This window comes from Festucalex cinctus, chromosome 5, assembly GCF_051991245.1.
Source record: "Festucalex cinctus isolate MCC-2025b chromosome 5, RoL_Fcin_1.0, whole genome shotgun sequence".
In the NCBI taxonomy this organism is placed as follows: domain Eukaryota; kingdom Metazoa; phylum Chordata; class Actinopteri; order Syngnathiformes; family Syngnathidae; genus Festucalex; species Festucalex cinctus.
Genome location: NC_135415.1, coordinates 31,046,558 through 31,059,881, shown reverse-complemented (window position 1 = coordinate 31,059,881; position 13,324 = coordinate 31,046,558). Strand labels below are relative to the sequence as shown.

At 41.1% G+C, this 13,324-nt stretch overlaps 1 protein-coding gene across 3 annotated transcripts in view; it reads left to right on the top strand.

Annotated features, from left to right (window-relative positions):
* LOC144019361 (transmembrane protein 132C) overlaps positions 1–13,324 on the top strand; it is a 114,589-nt gene that overhangs the window by 44,290 nt on the left and 56,975 nt on the right. For all 3 annotated transcript variants that reach the window (XM_077522386.1, XM_077522387.1, XM_077522388.1), the window contains exon 3: positions 3,843–3,989. In XM_077522386.1, the coding sequence (XP_077378512.1) occupies positions 3,843–3,989 (147 nt within the window). The remainder of the gene's footprint in view (positions 1–3,842; positions 3,990–13,324) is intronic.

Below are 13,324 nucleotides of genomic sequence, written 5' to 3'. Positions count from 1 at the left end.
GGCGAGCGTCACTGATCTGAATATATTACTGGATAGTCGATAGGCCCAGACTTTTGAAGCCGCCGCCATATTGCTACTCCCAAGAAACGTTTCTTGGCATACGATGTTGTTGAGAAGTTGCCTTGTCACAGCTTGACTTGACATATGTTCCCATGTGCCCGTGCAGATGCACGTTTAAGACATGCAAGTTGTCAGATGTATATTGGCACACACGAGTGCATTTGCTGCGCAACGCTAACTGCCAGTTTTGAGTGTTTTTTGCTGTTGTGCTTCCAATGAAAGGCTTTAGCATCTGCCTATTTTCTGATCTGCAGATTAGCCTGCAGCTGACTGGCCGCTGGATGTGCAGGATGTGCAAATACGCACCTTCCAGCAGCCTTTTGTTAAATGATCACTCCAAATCAGCTTCTTTTTCCAAAAATATCCTCCTGATGGTGCAGCAGTTTTGCGGCTAGAAGAAGAACTGAATTTGAAAAAAAACTCATCTGTCTGATGTGCACGATCCAATACATTGTAGTTCCCTGACTTACGAGCGTTTCAATTTATTAGCTTAGAGTGATGAGACATTTCTTGGTTAGAAGACAAAACAAAGCTTCAGAAACAAAGGAGAGCTCATGTACAACATGGTGAATTTCCAGCCAGTTATTGAACAGTGCAATTAGTCAAACATACAAACACAAATTGAGAACACTCGTGAGCAGCTCCAGTAGGTCAAAACCCACATCTAGATGCACACTGGAAGAATTAACGACCAGTTTCCTTATGTCACTCATTAGGCCACACCTCTTAAGGGCACCCCTACAACACGACGGTGCACCGCTTCCAGAATAGTTCATATTGCCAAGAGGTTTTGGTGATGATGTCAATAGAGATGAACCTCAAAAGAAGAGAGTTGCATTAAAAAAAAAACACACACAAACAAAATAGCCATGTGGGAGAATCAAAATACAAAATCAACAAAGTCCCAAATAATCCAAATCGAGAGTAGGGAAACAGAACAATTTGTTCAAGTCAATGATTTGCCGTTTTCCGATCAGTTTTGACAGCTGAGCTCCTTTGAATGTCAATTGCCGCATTTGTGGGCATTGGTATCCAATGAGACCGATTTCGATCGCAGTCACTCCTAATCACACACAAGAAGTTCAAAAGCAAATGTTATGAAGCTCATTTTATTGACAAACTTTCTAAGTCACCAAAATTGCTAATTCATGCTGCTGTATGTATATTTTTGACCCAGCAGATTTGGTCACTTTTTCCGTTAACCAATAATGAAGTCATAAAAGAACCAAACTAAAGTTTTTTGTTTTTTTTTGTGACAAGGTATCTGTTCCAATCACTCTTTCAAAGCAAAAAAGTTGTAGAAATAATTGATAACTAAGGAGAGCCATGACGATATGTTCTTTACAAGTGCATGTAAACTTTTCATCACAACTGTTACATACATTTTTTACTTTCATGTCATAAAAAATGCAAGTGGGAGCCTCTTGTCGATCCGCTAAGTTCCTGCATCTGGAGTCAAACACAACCTCTGCTACAATGGTGCTGACTGTGCAGATGAACTTTTCATTAAAAGATTTCAACTGATTCAAAAAATCTTACACGAGTCTTTATAGGTTCCCTGATGTCGATGAAAACACTGACACAAACAAAAACGGAACACTGTGACGGGCGCACAACGCGGGAGCCCGACTGACTCGTGTTGTCGTGAAATATTTTCTTTAGCGTCTCTCTGACAGGCGGTACAGTCTCTTATCTCGGGACTATTACGTAAACTTCTCCAAGTACGCAATCAATTTTCAGGAAGGATGGCTATTAAAAGAGTTGAGACACTTTTATGGCAGAACGGGTCGCTACGAAACGCTTTGGCGTTAGATTTAAGAGCGAACCGCGCCGTGCTCTCTGATTGCCTTTTTGGTAGCCACGTTGGCTCTCTTTGTTCAACTCGGCTTGCCTCCGACTTTCAGCAGCGCTGATGAAGCCCTGTCAGGTTTTGCCGTGATTGCTGACACTTTTGCGGAGTTGCTATCGAGTGGAACTTTAAGCTGTCAGCTAAACGGCGGTGGCTTTTTTTGAACATCTCTCCCCCTTTTCCCCCTCTGTGGGCTGACACCTCTTTTCCTTCCCCTTGGGCGATGTGACGCTTGGCATCCGGAATGCCTTGATTGTGACTCCTCGCCTTCAGAGGAGGTCTATATACAGACCAAAGAGAACAGGTGCATTGACTTAAAGTATCATGGGATTGCAATTTCTTTTTCTTTTTTTCTAGAGGAGAGTGAGAGCTAAACTGTTGCTGACCTGAACTAGAGAATATTTCACCTCTAAGCTTCTTTTCCATGTTACTGGTTCTACCCCAAAACAAAACATCTTGGTATTCCACTCGAACTCTCTAATTCAGGGGTGTCAAACTCATGTTAGCTTAGGGGCCGCATGAAGGAAAATATATTACAAAGTGGGCCGCATCGGTAAAATAACGGTATATAACTTAAAAACGATTGCCGTCACTAATACGCTGATTTTCTCTATTTGTGTGCCAGCCCTAAATTACGGAGCTCAACTGTCTATTGTTCTAAAAAAAAAAATAAAAATGGAACCCGGCAACACTGAGTCCTGGATGTGTTAAATCTACCTGTTTGCATATATATATATATATATATATATATATATATATATATATATATATATATATATATATATATATATATATATTGTTCCCAGAAAGTATTGCGTGACGCAGTTAATGACGTTATAAGGACGCTAATATTTTGACTGTGGCCGACTGTAGTCCGACATTACAAATTATTATTATTTTTTTTACTTTCATCTCGCGGGCCGGATTAAACCACATTGCGGGCCTGATCCGGCCCGCGGGCCTTATGTTTGACATCCCTGCTCTAATTGCTGTTTTGCAGCATACATAAATATGTCAAGTTACCAGGATTCCACAAAAAAAAAAAAAACATGTTTTAGTGATCTGGTTGCATGAGCCACAGAAGTGCATCTGAAATTCTGATGAGAATCTGAATTAGGTTTAAGATTGTTGTTTATTGAGCAGTAGAATCGAATATTCCCTCTGTTTTCCGACATCATCCCAAAAGACAGAATATATTATAGTAATATATAACATTTGTAAACACTTATAGTCCCTCTTTTTTTTTTTTACACAGAAATGAAAAAGAAGCAGCTGGCCAAAAATGACATCAAACCACTCGGAAAGACTAACAGCGAAATATAATTACATGCACACATCTGCAGGAAGTAAACCATCTGCCGCATTTTCCATTTTCGTGACAAAAATAACCACCACAATATAATAGGACCGCATTACATCAAAGAAAGAAACGTGCTCGTGAGGGCCAGATAGATTGTTTCATTTTGATTCAGACATGCAGTTTGTAATACATATTGAAGTAACTTTTGTTTTAATCCATCCTGTTAACCAAGTATGGCTTTTTATTGGTAAATGTACCTTTTCTGTCATACTACAGTTTTAAATCTCACAACTAACATCCACAGCAGCATAACAGAACACGTGTTTTTTATTCAATATAAACTTTACATCACTTTTAGAACAGCAAATGTTCAGTTTCGCTTTTTCTATGTTTACAGTTTCCAGCCTTGCACTTACACTCCTAATTTAAAAAAACAAAAAATCATGCATCAAATATGATGTCAAGACAGCCAATGTAGCATCTGGGACAGCCTTTGAAGGCAAACAAGCATCTGGATAACGTCTTGCTAAACGGGAGCATTGGCTCTGTGGACTCAGCCAATCTTCCGCTAGTATACAAAGTCGGCATGATGATGTTGCGCAGATGCCTGAAGATGTCATTCTCCCCCCACAGAGTGAAGCTGCGAGAAGGCGTGACGTTCCTCGGGGCCCGTCCCGGCAACCCCACGCAGTGGATGGTCAGCCAGGACGTGAGGAGTGAAGGGCACCGTGTAGTGACCCTCCGTTGCCACCGGAAGGAGTCCAGCTTTGACCTTGAGAGGTGAGCACAAAACATGACCTCACGCACATTTCCATCGCGTCGGATCACTCGCGTTATGAGAAATTTCGGTTGCCATGCGGCTGTTCAGATTTTGGTTCGTCTTTGACAGAGATTTTTGATCTGGGAAATAAATGATAAAATATTTCCACCTACCTCCTGCAATGTGCTCCCTCAGTATTTATTTCTGATTGATACACTGAATGAGTTTTTTCTATGTATGTAACTCACATTTGTGTGAATTTACTCCCGAACGCGAATGACGTACTTGATTTTCTTTTGCTTCTCGCCACGCATCTCTGGATCCTAAAATGTAACAACTAACAGTAAATACAATGGCAGGGGCGCTCACGGATGTTTCAGTAACATGTCAGGCGCATGTCGAAAGTTCTTGCACATTCGTATCGCGGTGTCTGCCCGCAGACAAAATGGGGCACCGCGCGGACTAAGCGTGTAGATCGCGTCAGCCCTGAGTTCAAGATTTAATGAGTGGTTCAAGACCCCATACTCAGTTAAAACCGACACAATGCGAATATGTCATCAAAAATGGTGACGATGCGGTGAGTTATTCAAGTTCAGCGCGCAGGGGATGTAATTTGATTGCGTCGACTCGCTCTCCTGATGTGATTAGACATCCTGTGTGATGTGATTAGACATGCTGCATTGACCAGAAATGATTATAAAGCCACTGCACATGACACTGACCAATATGCCGCTGAATGATTCCGGCCCGAAATAAATAAGTCAACAAAGAAAAAGAAGATGAATTAAATGTGACGTATCTTTATTTTGCGCATTGTGACGCGTCAGCTTTATACACATCTCAAACCTCAATTTATGAACTTGGATTGTTACATCAGGAGCTACATTTCCTCTCTGTAAATTCGGCATGTTTGCGGTTTAAGTTTGGATCGCTTCAATGTTCTTTCACAAGGGCTGACTACATTTGGAAGGAGCGTGGCCAGCGCATGACGTTTTCCTGTCCGATGACATGAGAATAAACATGTTTTCACCTAAAATGTCACAACCTCTCTGTGCCAAGCTAAATTTGTCAGTGGGCTGTGATTTGCGTTCACTTCTTGGCCTTTAACACCCCCGTGGATGTAATACAGCACGCCTGTGCATGACATTGAGCGGAGCCGCAGCATCGTCAAACGCACGGAAAAGAAGCCGTCAGCGAACCGCAGAAGTGAGCAGCAACCACTTGGCAGTCGGCCTTGACAATTCATTCTCCGGTTTGCAGAGATTATTATCTGTGCTGTGTTTGGACCTCAGCGTCAATGTCCCGCTGCACTTGTGTGCTTCATTGCGTTGTGTAATTATTTTGTATTGATTGGAAAGACGTCTTATTCCAACCGTTTGGGACATTTACGACGGGCTATTCCTTAATCCCGACAGCTGTCAAAGTCACTGCCGAAAGAAAAGCAAACCTGTCTCGTGATAGCTACACAAAGCGCGGCGCTTCACTTTCCTTCGTCTTTCCCTTATTTGATCCCGGTCTTTACAATCAAGCTCTTTTCGAAGGGGATTAGGCGCAGCTATCTCATCTGTCGAGCTGTCATGGCTCCCTCCTTAAGGATGAAAGGATGACTGGCTGTGTGGAAGTTGGATATTGCAGGTCAAATAAACTTGGTTGAGTTATTTATTTATTTTATTGTAACCATCAAGCAATACACCGAACACTCGAACAACGTTAGACGCAGTTGCAATGAAATACGACTGCATATTGTAGGTCAAACAAACTCGGTTCATGTCGTGATTTGACCCATTTGTTTTTGTTTCAATTGTCAAAATTAGTGAAATAATTTACTGTTCTAAACTGAACCACGGTGAACTGAGCTGAATTTCATGATTTAGTTAAAAAAAAAAAAAAAAAAAAAAAAAAGTAAATGAAAAAGAAGCTAATAAAGAAAAAAAAGCTGTCAGGATGTGAGGTGGATCCCAGAAACGTGGACAGCAAATCAAGTATCACAAACATTTATACACACAAAAGCACACAACAACAAAGTACGATTCAAAGCGCTTGCAACATGCAAGGAAAGATAACAACAAAAGGCGCGCGCATAAATCGTGGAGATGCTGCAACTGTAACAAAAAGAAAAAACGGGAAAGAAACAACTCCAAATAATACTTATGGTAAACGAGGCTTGTCGAGGCGAAAGCATGTATGCATACATGTTATACACACAGACACACAAAATATTCACGCACCCTTTCAAGTCCAAATGAATGATGCCACTGAGTAATTGCTTTGGGGTGGTTAATAGGACCCAGCGTACGTGACACACCTCATAACGCAATGGCGGCCGTGTCGTGTCGTAATGGAAAAGCGGCATTTGTTCTTGCCGAGGTGCGAAGGCTCCGTTTTTACATTCAATTAATATCCAGGCACATCTTAGACGTTCTAACAATGTAATGTGAATAACTGCAATTAGTCATCAAAAAGCATTATTTCTATTCTCAGACACTCGGATCATCCTGATATACTCTCATGCGAACCTGCGACTCTCTCGCTTTCTGTCTCTCGATATCGGACTCCATCTCTCCCTGAATGGTGCCATTGAGCCCTGTAAAAACACTCCAAGGTCGTTGTTTGTTCTTCAAGGGCTGCAACAGTGTGCAGACTGCTCGGGCTGCTTACAGAAAGAAAAGAGAGTTTGGGAAATCCAAACCGTTCATTGTCAGAGAATGTTGCGAGCATGAAATAGTAAGAGTGGAGGAGACGCTTGTTTTGATATACTATTCATAGTTGATCATACCTTATCAAATATGAGTATAATCACAAATGTCACTGGACTGTGCTTGCTATGTGTTGCTTTCCCCATTTCTCATTGAGGCATTTACATGTTCTCACATTTCTCTCTTGTTCAAACATTGACAATGTTCAAACCTTCAGAAATTTTATAAAATGGGTATATTACTGTCAAAAAAAATGCAAAATTGCACTTAAAAAAAAATCTGCGATACAGCGAGACGGCGAAAAGTGAACCGCGTTATAGCGAGGGAAGACTGTAGAGCACAAACACCAAATTGTGTGATTTTGCAATCAGATCATGTGAAAATGGAAAAGCAGCTGTATATTGCTGAATGGGGGATTTAGCAATCTGCAATTACACATTTTCAAATCTCACAAGGGGGAAGGGCTTATTTGCTACTTGTCATTCTGTAACATGGCAGCACATAAAATGTTTGATGTCTATAATGGGATTAGCTTTCGCTAAGAGAATGTGACATCCTTTCTCTGGAAAAAAAAAAAGAAAGAAATAAAGAAAGAAAGAGAGATTCCCTGTGATTATTTTATAATACATCAAAACATCTAAATATGTCTTTATGTGAAGGGACAAACTTCCCATGTGTGGTTCGCATATTATTGTCTCGAGTGCACTCTCGTAGATTGAAAAGTTGACTTTGTCACCATCAAAAAGGCCCATTCGGAACAAAGGCAGTCGCGCTTCCTCAGCATGTCGTAAGCTATAAGTGGAGTCGTCAGTAAACGGGCCTCGACTGGGTCCCAGTAGTTCATTAAGAGTGAGTGCCAAACTGCAGATGGATTTCCCCGGTGAGTCACCACCTCATTAATCGCCCGCGCCACACCCAGCCTGGCACAGCGGCTCGCTCGTTACGGCCACAAAAAGCGCCGTCCGCTTCAGAGGAGGTGTGGCTCCATTTTTTTTTTTTTGTCAGTCGTGTACTCATCGAAAATGCATTACTCGTCCTGGGAAGCAAATGTTTCAATCAAAACTATTTCAAAGTGGGAGAAATAACAAAGTGAGCTTGGTCAAGACCTTACGGCTTCTTCTTTTTTTTTTTTCAATTTCTGGTCTCAAATATAAAAAAAGAGGAAGCAAACATTTTCTGCAAAAGAAGCGGTGCGATAAATAGATTCATAACATTCATGCATGCTTGTATCAATCTTCGCTGGTGATGGAATGTCTTTGTTGACGCATAAGTGAGGAATTGTTTTTAGAATGTGTCTTAAGTCCTTAATGCTCAATTCTGATTTGCCTCCTAGACCAGATTTTTTTTCTCTTTTTCATCTTTTTTCTTTTCTTTTAAGTGAACCATCCATATTTGATATCAGTGTTTTCATTCTATCAGCATGATAAGTAACCAAAATGCAACTCGACAACTATAATTTCCTTAAAGTGGAAGTTAACCTTTAAGTTAATTAAACAGTTCTTGACAATAATATATGTGACCTCACTAGTCTAAACATGACATTCTGATTAATATTACGTTTGAATATGAGTTGAGCAACAAAATCCAGCTGTTTTTATTCATCTCAGGGGGCGGCCATTTTGCCACTTGCTGTCGACTGAAGATGACATCACAGTTGCTCAAGGCTGAGGCAACGACCAATCACGGCTCAGCTGCTGGGCTGAGATTGGTTGTTACCTGACACCTGAGCAACTATGATGTCATTTTCAACAGCAAGTGGCAAAATGGCCGCCTGCTGGATTTGACTGCTTAACTCATATTCCACTAATGCAATATTGACCAAAATGCTATATTTGGACTAGTTGGCCTGCATCGAATTTATTATTTAGGGGTGAGAATCTTTGACCATCTCACGATTGGATTCAATTCCGATTTTTGGGTCTGCAATTCGATTGAGACGATGAAACATCCGCTTAAGAATTACGTTAAAGTTGTTCTATTTTGTTTAAAATGGCTTATCTTCTGCTTCTTCTTCTTCTTTTAAATGGAGGACAAAGAAACTTCTACCGGAAGCTGTATAAACAATTACAGCGGCTATTTTTTTGAATTCTTTGTTTTGCATTTTAAAAGGTACATTTATTAAGTATCACAAATGTTTAGAACTGTAGAAACCGTGCGGAGCCGTCATAATGGCTTCAAAAAAGAGTTAAAAAAAAAAAAACGCTCAGCCTCTACTTTGCAGAGATTCGCCTATTTCGTGCGATCATGGAAGATGTCACCCACGTAAAGTGGAAGGGAACGTTGTATATAATGTGAGAAGCGGACGCCACAAGTTCCTTGATCGCTCCGCTGAGACGACACACTGTCCAGTTTTCCATTTCACAAAGGTGACTCGTTCTTTCCACTTTAATGGGTATTCCAACTGATAGCTCCGCTGGACTGTTTACCACACCAGGTTGCTCAAAGATTTCTCCCTCACAAGACATTTTGTATTCATGCTGTCCCGGACAATTTATCATCACGGTGACAACACGAAATATTGAATTGTTTGTTGTCGGCGAATGTTGTCAGTACCGTGTGCTAAACGCTTTTATTTGCAACAGAGGAGAGAGCGATTAAGGTTCGCACGTGTCCCTAGGACTTCATGTGTTTCAGATTTATGAAGGTTTATGAGAGAATATCCTCCTCTCAGAGGTAGAGGTTAATCCTCGGGGAGATTAGATTACTGCTGCCAGTGTTTGCAGAGCTGCGGTGCAAGTGATTATATTGTCATTTTTCCCCCCACATAAGTCAACATACTCTTGCAATAAATGACAGTAGGGCTGTTGCGATTTTGCCTAACGAGAAAATCCCGATTATTAAGTTACTTACACATTAGAGGACAACAAAAGAAAGTGTATGTCGAATTATTTATTTTACTCTCTTCCAAATCTTTATATTACTCTAAAACTGAGTCTATTTGGTCCCAACTCTAAATAGAGTCCAATTTATTCTACAGAATTGACTGTCCAGTCGCTATCGTCACCATCATCCTCATTATTTTGGCCATCCATACGCTGCTAAAGTTTTCATCCATGTCGCAGCGGGTATTTTCCCTTGCAATGCAGCGAGGAAAAAAAAATGGCGTGAATGTTTTTCACCCTTTTGATATGCTTGACCAATTTTACACAATTGTCACGGATGATTTTGCATATTATGACTTACACAGTGAAATCCTGCTGATGTTTGGCGCATTTTTATTTTGAGTTGCTGCAAAACACAAAATATAATACATTCAATGTGCAGCATTCCTCTCCACGTTGCGTGTGGCTCTTCTTCGCTTTAGAATGCGAAGCTTCTCCCCCCAGGACACGTACACAAACTAGCGAACGCTGCCCTCCGCTGGTTGGCGTTAGTAACTGCAACTTCCTAGAACGCCACATTGTCCTCGTTTTCCTCAACTCTTACCAATAATAACAAAAGATGACCACCCTCTAAACATGGGCTGCACTGCAAATCAACCCAAAATACCTGTGGGGACAACACATTTCGAAATAATAATACTTTTGAATATAACCGTATACCACACTGACATGTTTTGGAGAAGACAACCGTTAGACTGAAAAACAACGAATCCAGTTTGATCAGCAAGATCTGTTCATTTGGAAAATGTGCTAAATGTGAGCACATTGTGCTAACTTGTAGGCTAATTGCACACAACCATGTGCACAGATCCACTCAGGCAATTGAGACATGCACAAGTACGAAGACATTTACAATTTGATGAGAGCAAGGAGGGATGTCATTCAGTTGGTTTGGGGATTTGTCCAAGGTATTTTGGAAATGTCACCTCTGTTTCAAGAAATGGAGAAAAACTGTAATTCTTCTATTCCACAAAATGTCATTTTTGTAACGTGTGCTGAATGTTTTCATTAGCCTATTCAAATTGCTGTTGAGAAATGTAGCAGTGTTGTGTTTGACCAAACAAAATAAGTTTCTGATCCCCACAGAAAGCGATGCCGATAAATCGTGCACATGCGACTCGGCAGCACGAGGAAGAATGAATCGGCCACGAAGACAAACGGCACGTTCACTGCTTGTCTCGCGTTCTTGACTGAAGCGCTTGTGCCTGGTGTCGTTGACATCCAATCCGATTTCTTCCCACTTCTGTCATTCATAGTCAAGCGGATTTAAAAGAGCAACAACGACAACTCTGTTGAGCTGAGAACAGTCGGTGAAACCAGAGATGCCTGCCACACTTGGCTGCTTGTTGAGCAACATTTACCAGCTCTGACATGTCATCAGAGCATGCGTACGCCTCAGTCGGCCAAAAGAGGCGATGAGGAGCTGGAGCTGACTCGCTCCAGATTAGATATGACGCTGTACACGTTCAATTTGACAGCATATGTAACAGTGCTCACTCATATCAGTTGTCCTTGTGAAGGTCAAAACCAAAACATAGCCAAGGACTCACTAGATGAACAATGACACGAGCCTCACTGAGATCCATATTGACACTGATGGCGACGTGCCAAAGCTTGAACATTTCTCACCTGCAAAATCGATGCGCTCCCATCTGGAATCTTAACTAGGGGGCTGTTTACATGGGCCGGATTTTCACTCAAAAATAAAAACGGTCACGACAATGAGCTTGATACAGCTTCTCAAACAAAGTTTATATGTACTATGACCCAAAACAAAACAAAACAAAACAAAAAAAACACACCCACCAAACAAAAAGGCAGGAAAACGGTTGAATTGGATGGATGGATGGATGGATGGATAGATAGATAGGAGGGGTGTTAAAAAAATCGATTCGGCAATATATCGCGATATTACATCGCTCAATTCTCGAATCGATTCAATAGGCGGCCGAATCGATTTTTAAATATCCATTTTTGATGGAAAAAATAGTCACTAAAACGTCTTAGGGTTCACACCTTAAGTATGGACGAATGTTATATTCATGGAACATTAAGCCTTAATATTTTATTTCAATGCTGTTCAAACATGAAACAGATTACAACCTGTATAAGACTGAAGTGTCAGATAAATAAAGAATACATTTTCATACAAATCTTACAATGTACAAGTTTAGTGATTAGTATTTTCTAAATTTAAATTAAAAAAAAATCGCAACAATCGACTCAGATTCGGTATTGAATCAAATCGTGACCTGTGAATCGCGATACGAATCGAATCGTCGGGTACGAGGCAATTCACACCCCTAATAGATAAATTCCACTCCATAGTCTCTGTCATTGGCAAAAAGTCAGAGTGCCATCTAAGCGGCTGATGTTAAACTCTCCCGACATTCCAGGCACTCGTGGTCAGTCTATCATTTTGTGATCTGAGTCAACCCTTCAACTCTCCCCAAATCAGCGCTCAATCTCTTCGCAGGGGCTGGTGGGCGGCTGCCACATCGTGATCCACACTCTTCTGAATATGTAAATGGGAGCCGTTAAAGCTCTCTTGCTTTAATTATTCTTCAAGTTTCATGTCTGAGTGCTTCCGATTATGGATCAATGTCTCATTTCTGCTCCTTGGCTTTCAAGGTGGCAGCTTTTTCCCAACTGCGATTTCATGTTCATGTCACATCTCTTAGCTGCTGATCAATGAATTGATGGATTTATTTTATACATACAAATTCAAACATCATCACGAGCCAAAAATGTCGAATTGTGCATGCAGATGGGAGTAAATATGTCAAATAAATAAATAAATAGCGGTATTTTTTCTTTTTTTTGGAAGGAATTCATTACTTTTCAAACACGATAACACCGGTACCGCCGCAGCATGTCGCTTTCATTGTTGGCTCAATGAAACCGTTTTCATCAGTCCAACTACTGTACATCTGCAGTCGGGTGCAATAATCGTGCTGTCTCATCAGCATCTTGGCAACAAACCATCTTGGTTAATGATAGACCGATATGGTTTTTTCAAGGCCGATACCGATACAGATTATTTGTCGTCAAGTAGGCCGATAACCGATATTTCAAGCCGATATTCATTTGCAGTAAAATGGGGGGGGGATTTTTAAACTATATATAATTTCTCACTGAGTAACAAATTCATGTGAATGTAGCTCATTTGGGGTTTTTGTTAGGGTTCGTAAAAACGTTTCAAAAAGATTTTCGCGGTGAAAAATGGTGTGAATATGTTCCAAATGTGTTTACGACAAATAATAACTGACTGCGAACATCTTACAAATCCTGATGAAAACCCCAAATTCGCTACGTTCGCAAGTATTCCCTGCTCAGTGAGCTTTATTGGCCTTCAGATTCAAAAAATGGCCGATGCCGATATTTGTCAAAATGCCAAATATCGGCACCGATAATCGTCCCGGCCGATTATCGGTCTATCCCTAATCTTGGTTAAGGGCGATAACTCTGAAACTGTTTGTGACACTGAAACTACAAGTATGAATGCAGTGAAGACTGAGGAAAAGGAGGGCGAAGCCGGCAAAGGGATTAACAAATAACGTTGGAATCTCACTTAGGACTGAGCGGAGTCACCATCGTCGACCGGCGCTTCTGATTGCGTCAATATTAAAGGGGAATTGGCAGTGATGCCGGCAGCCTCTTCATGAAGCCGCTAGCGTCTTAGCTCTGTGAGTTCAGCGGCTGCAAGTTTACTGCCACTGGGCTGTCACCCAGCGCGATGGTCCGAGTACAGAGACGATGATGTCCGCACAAGGAAGT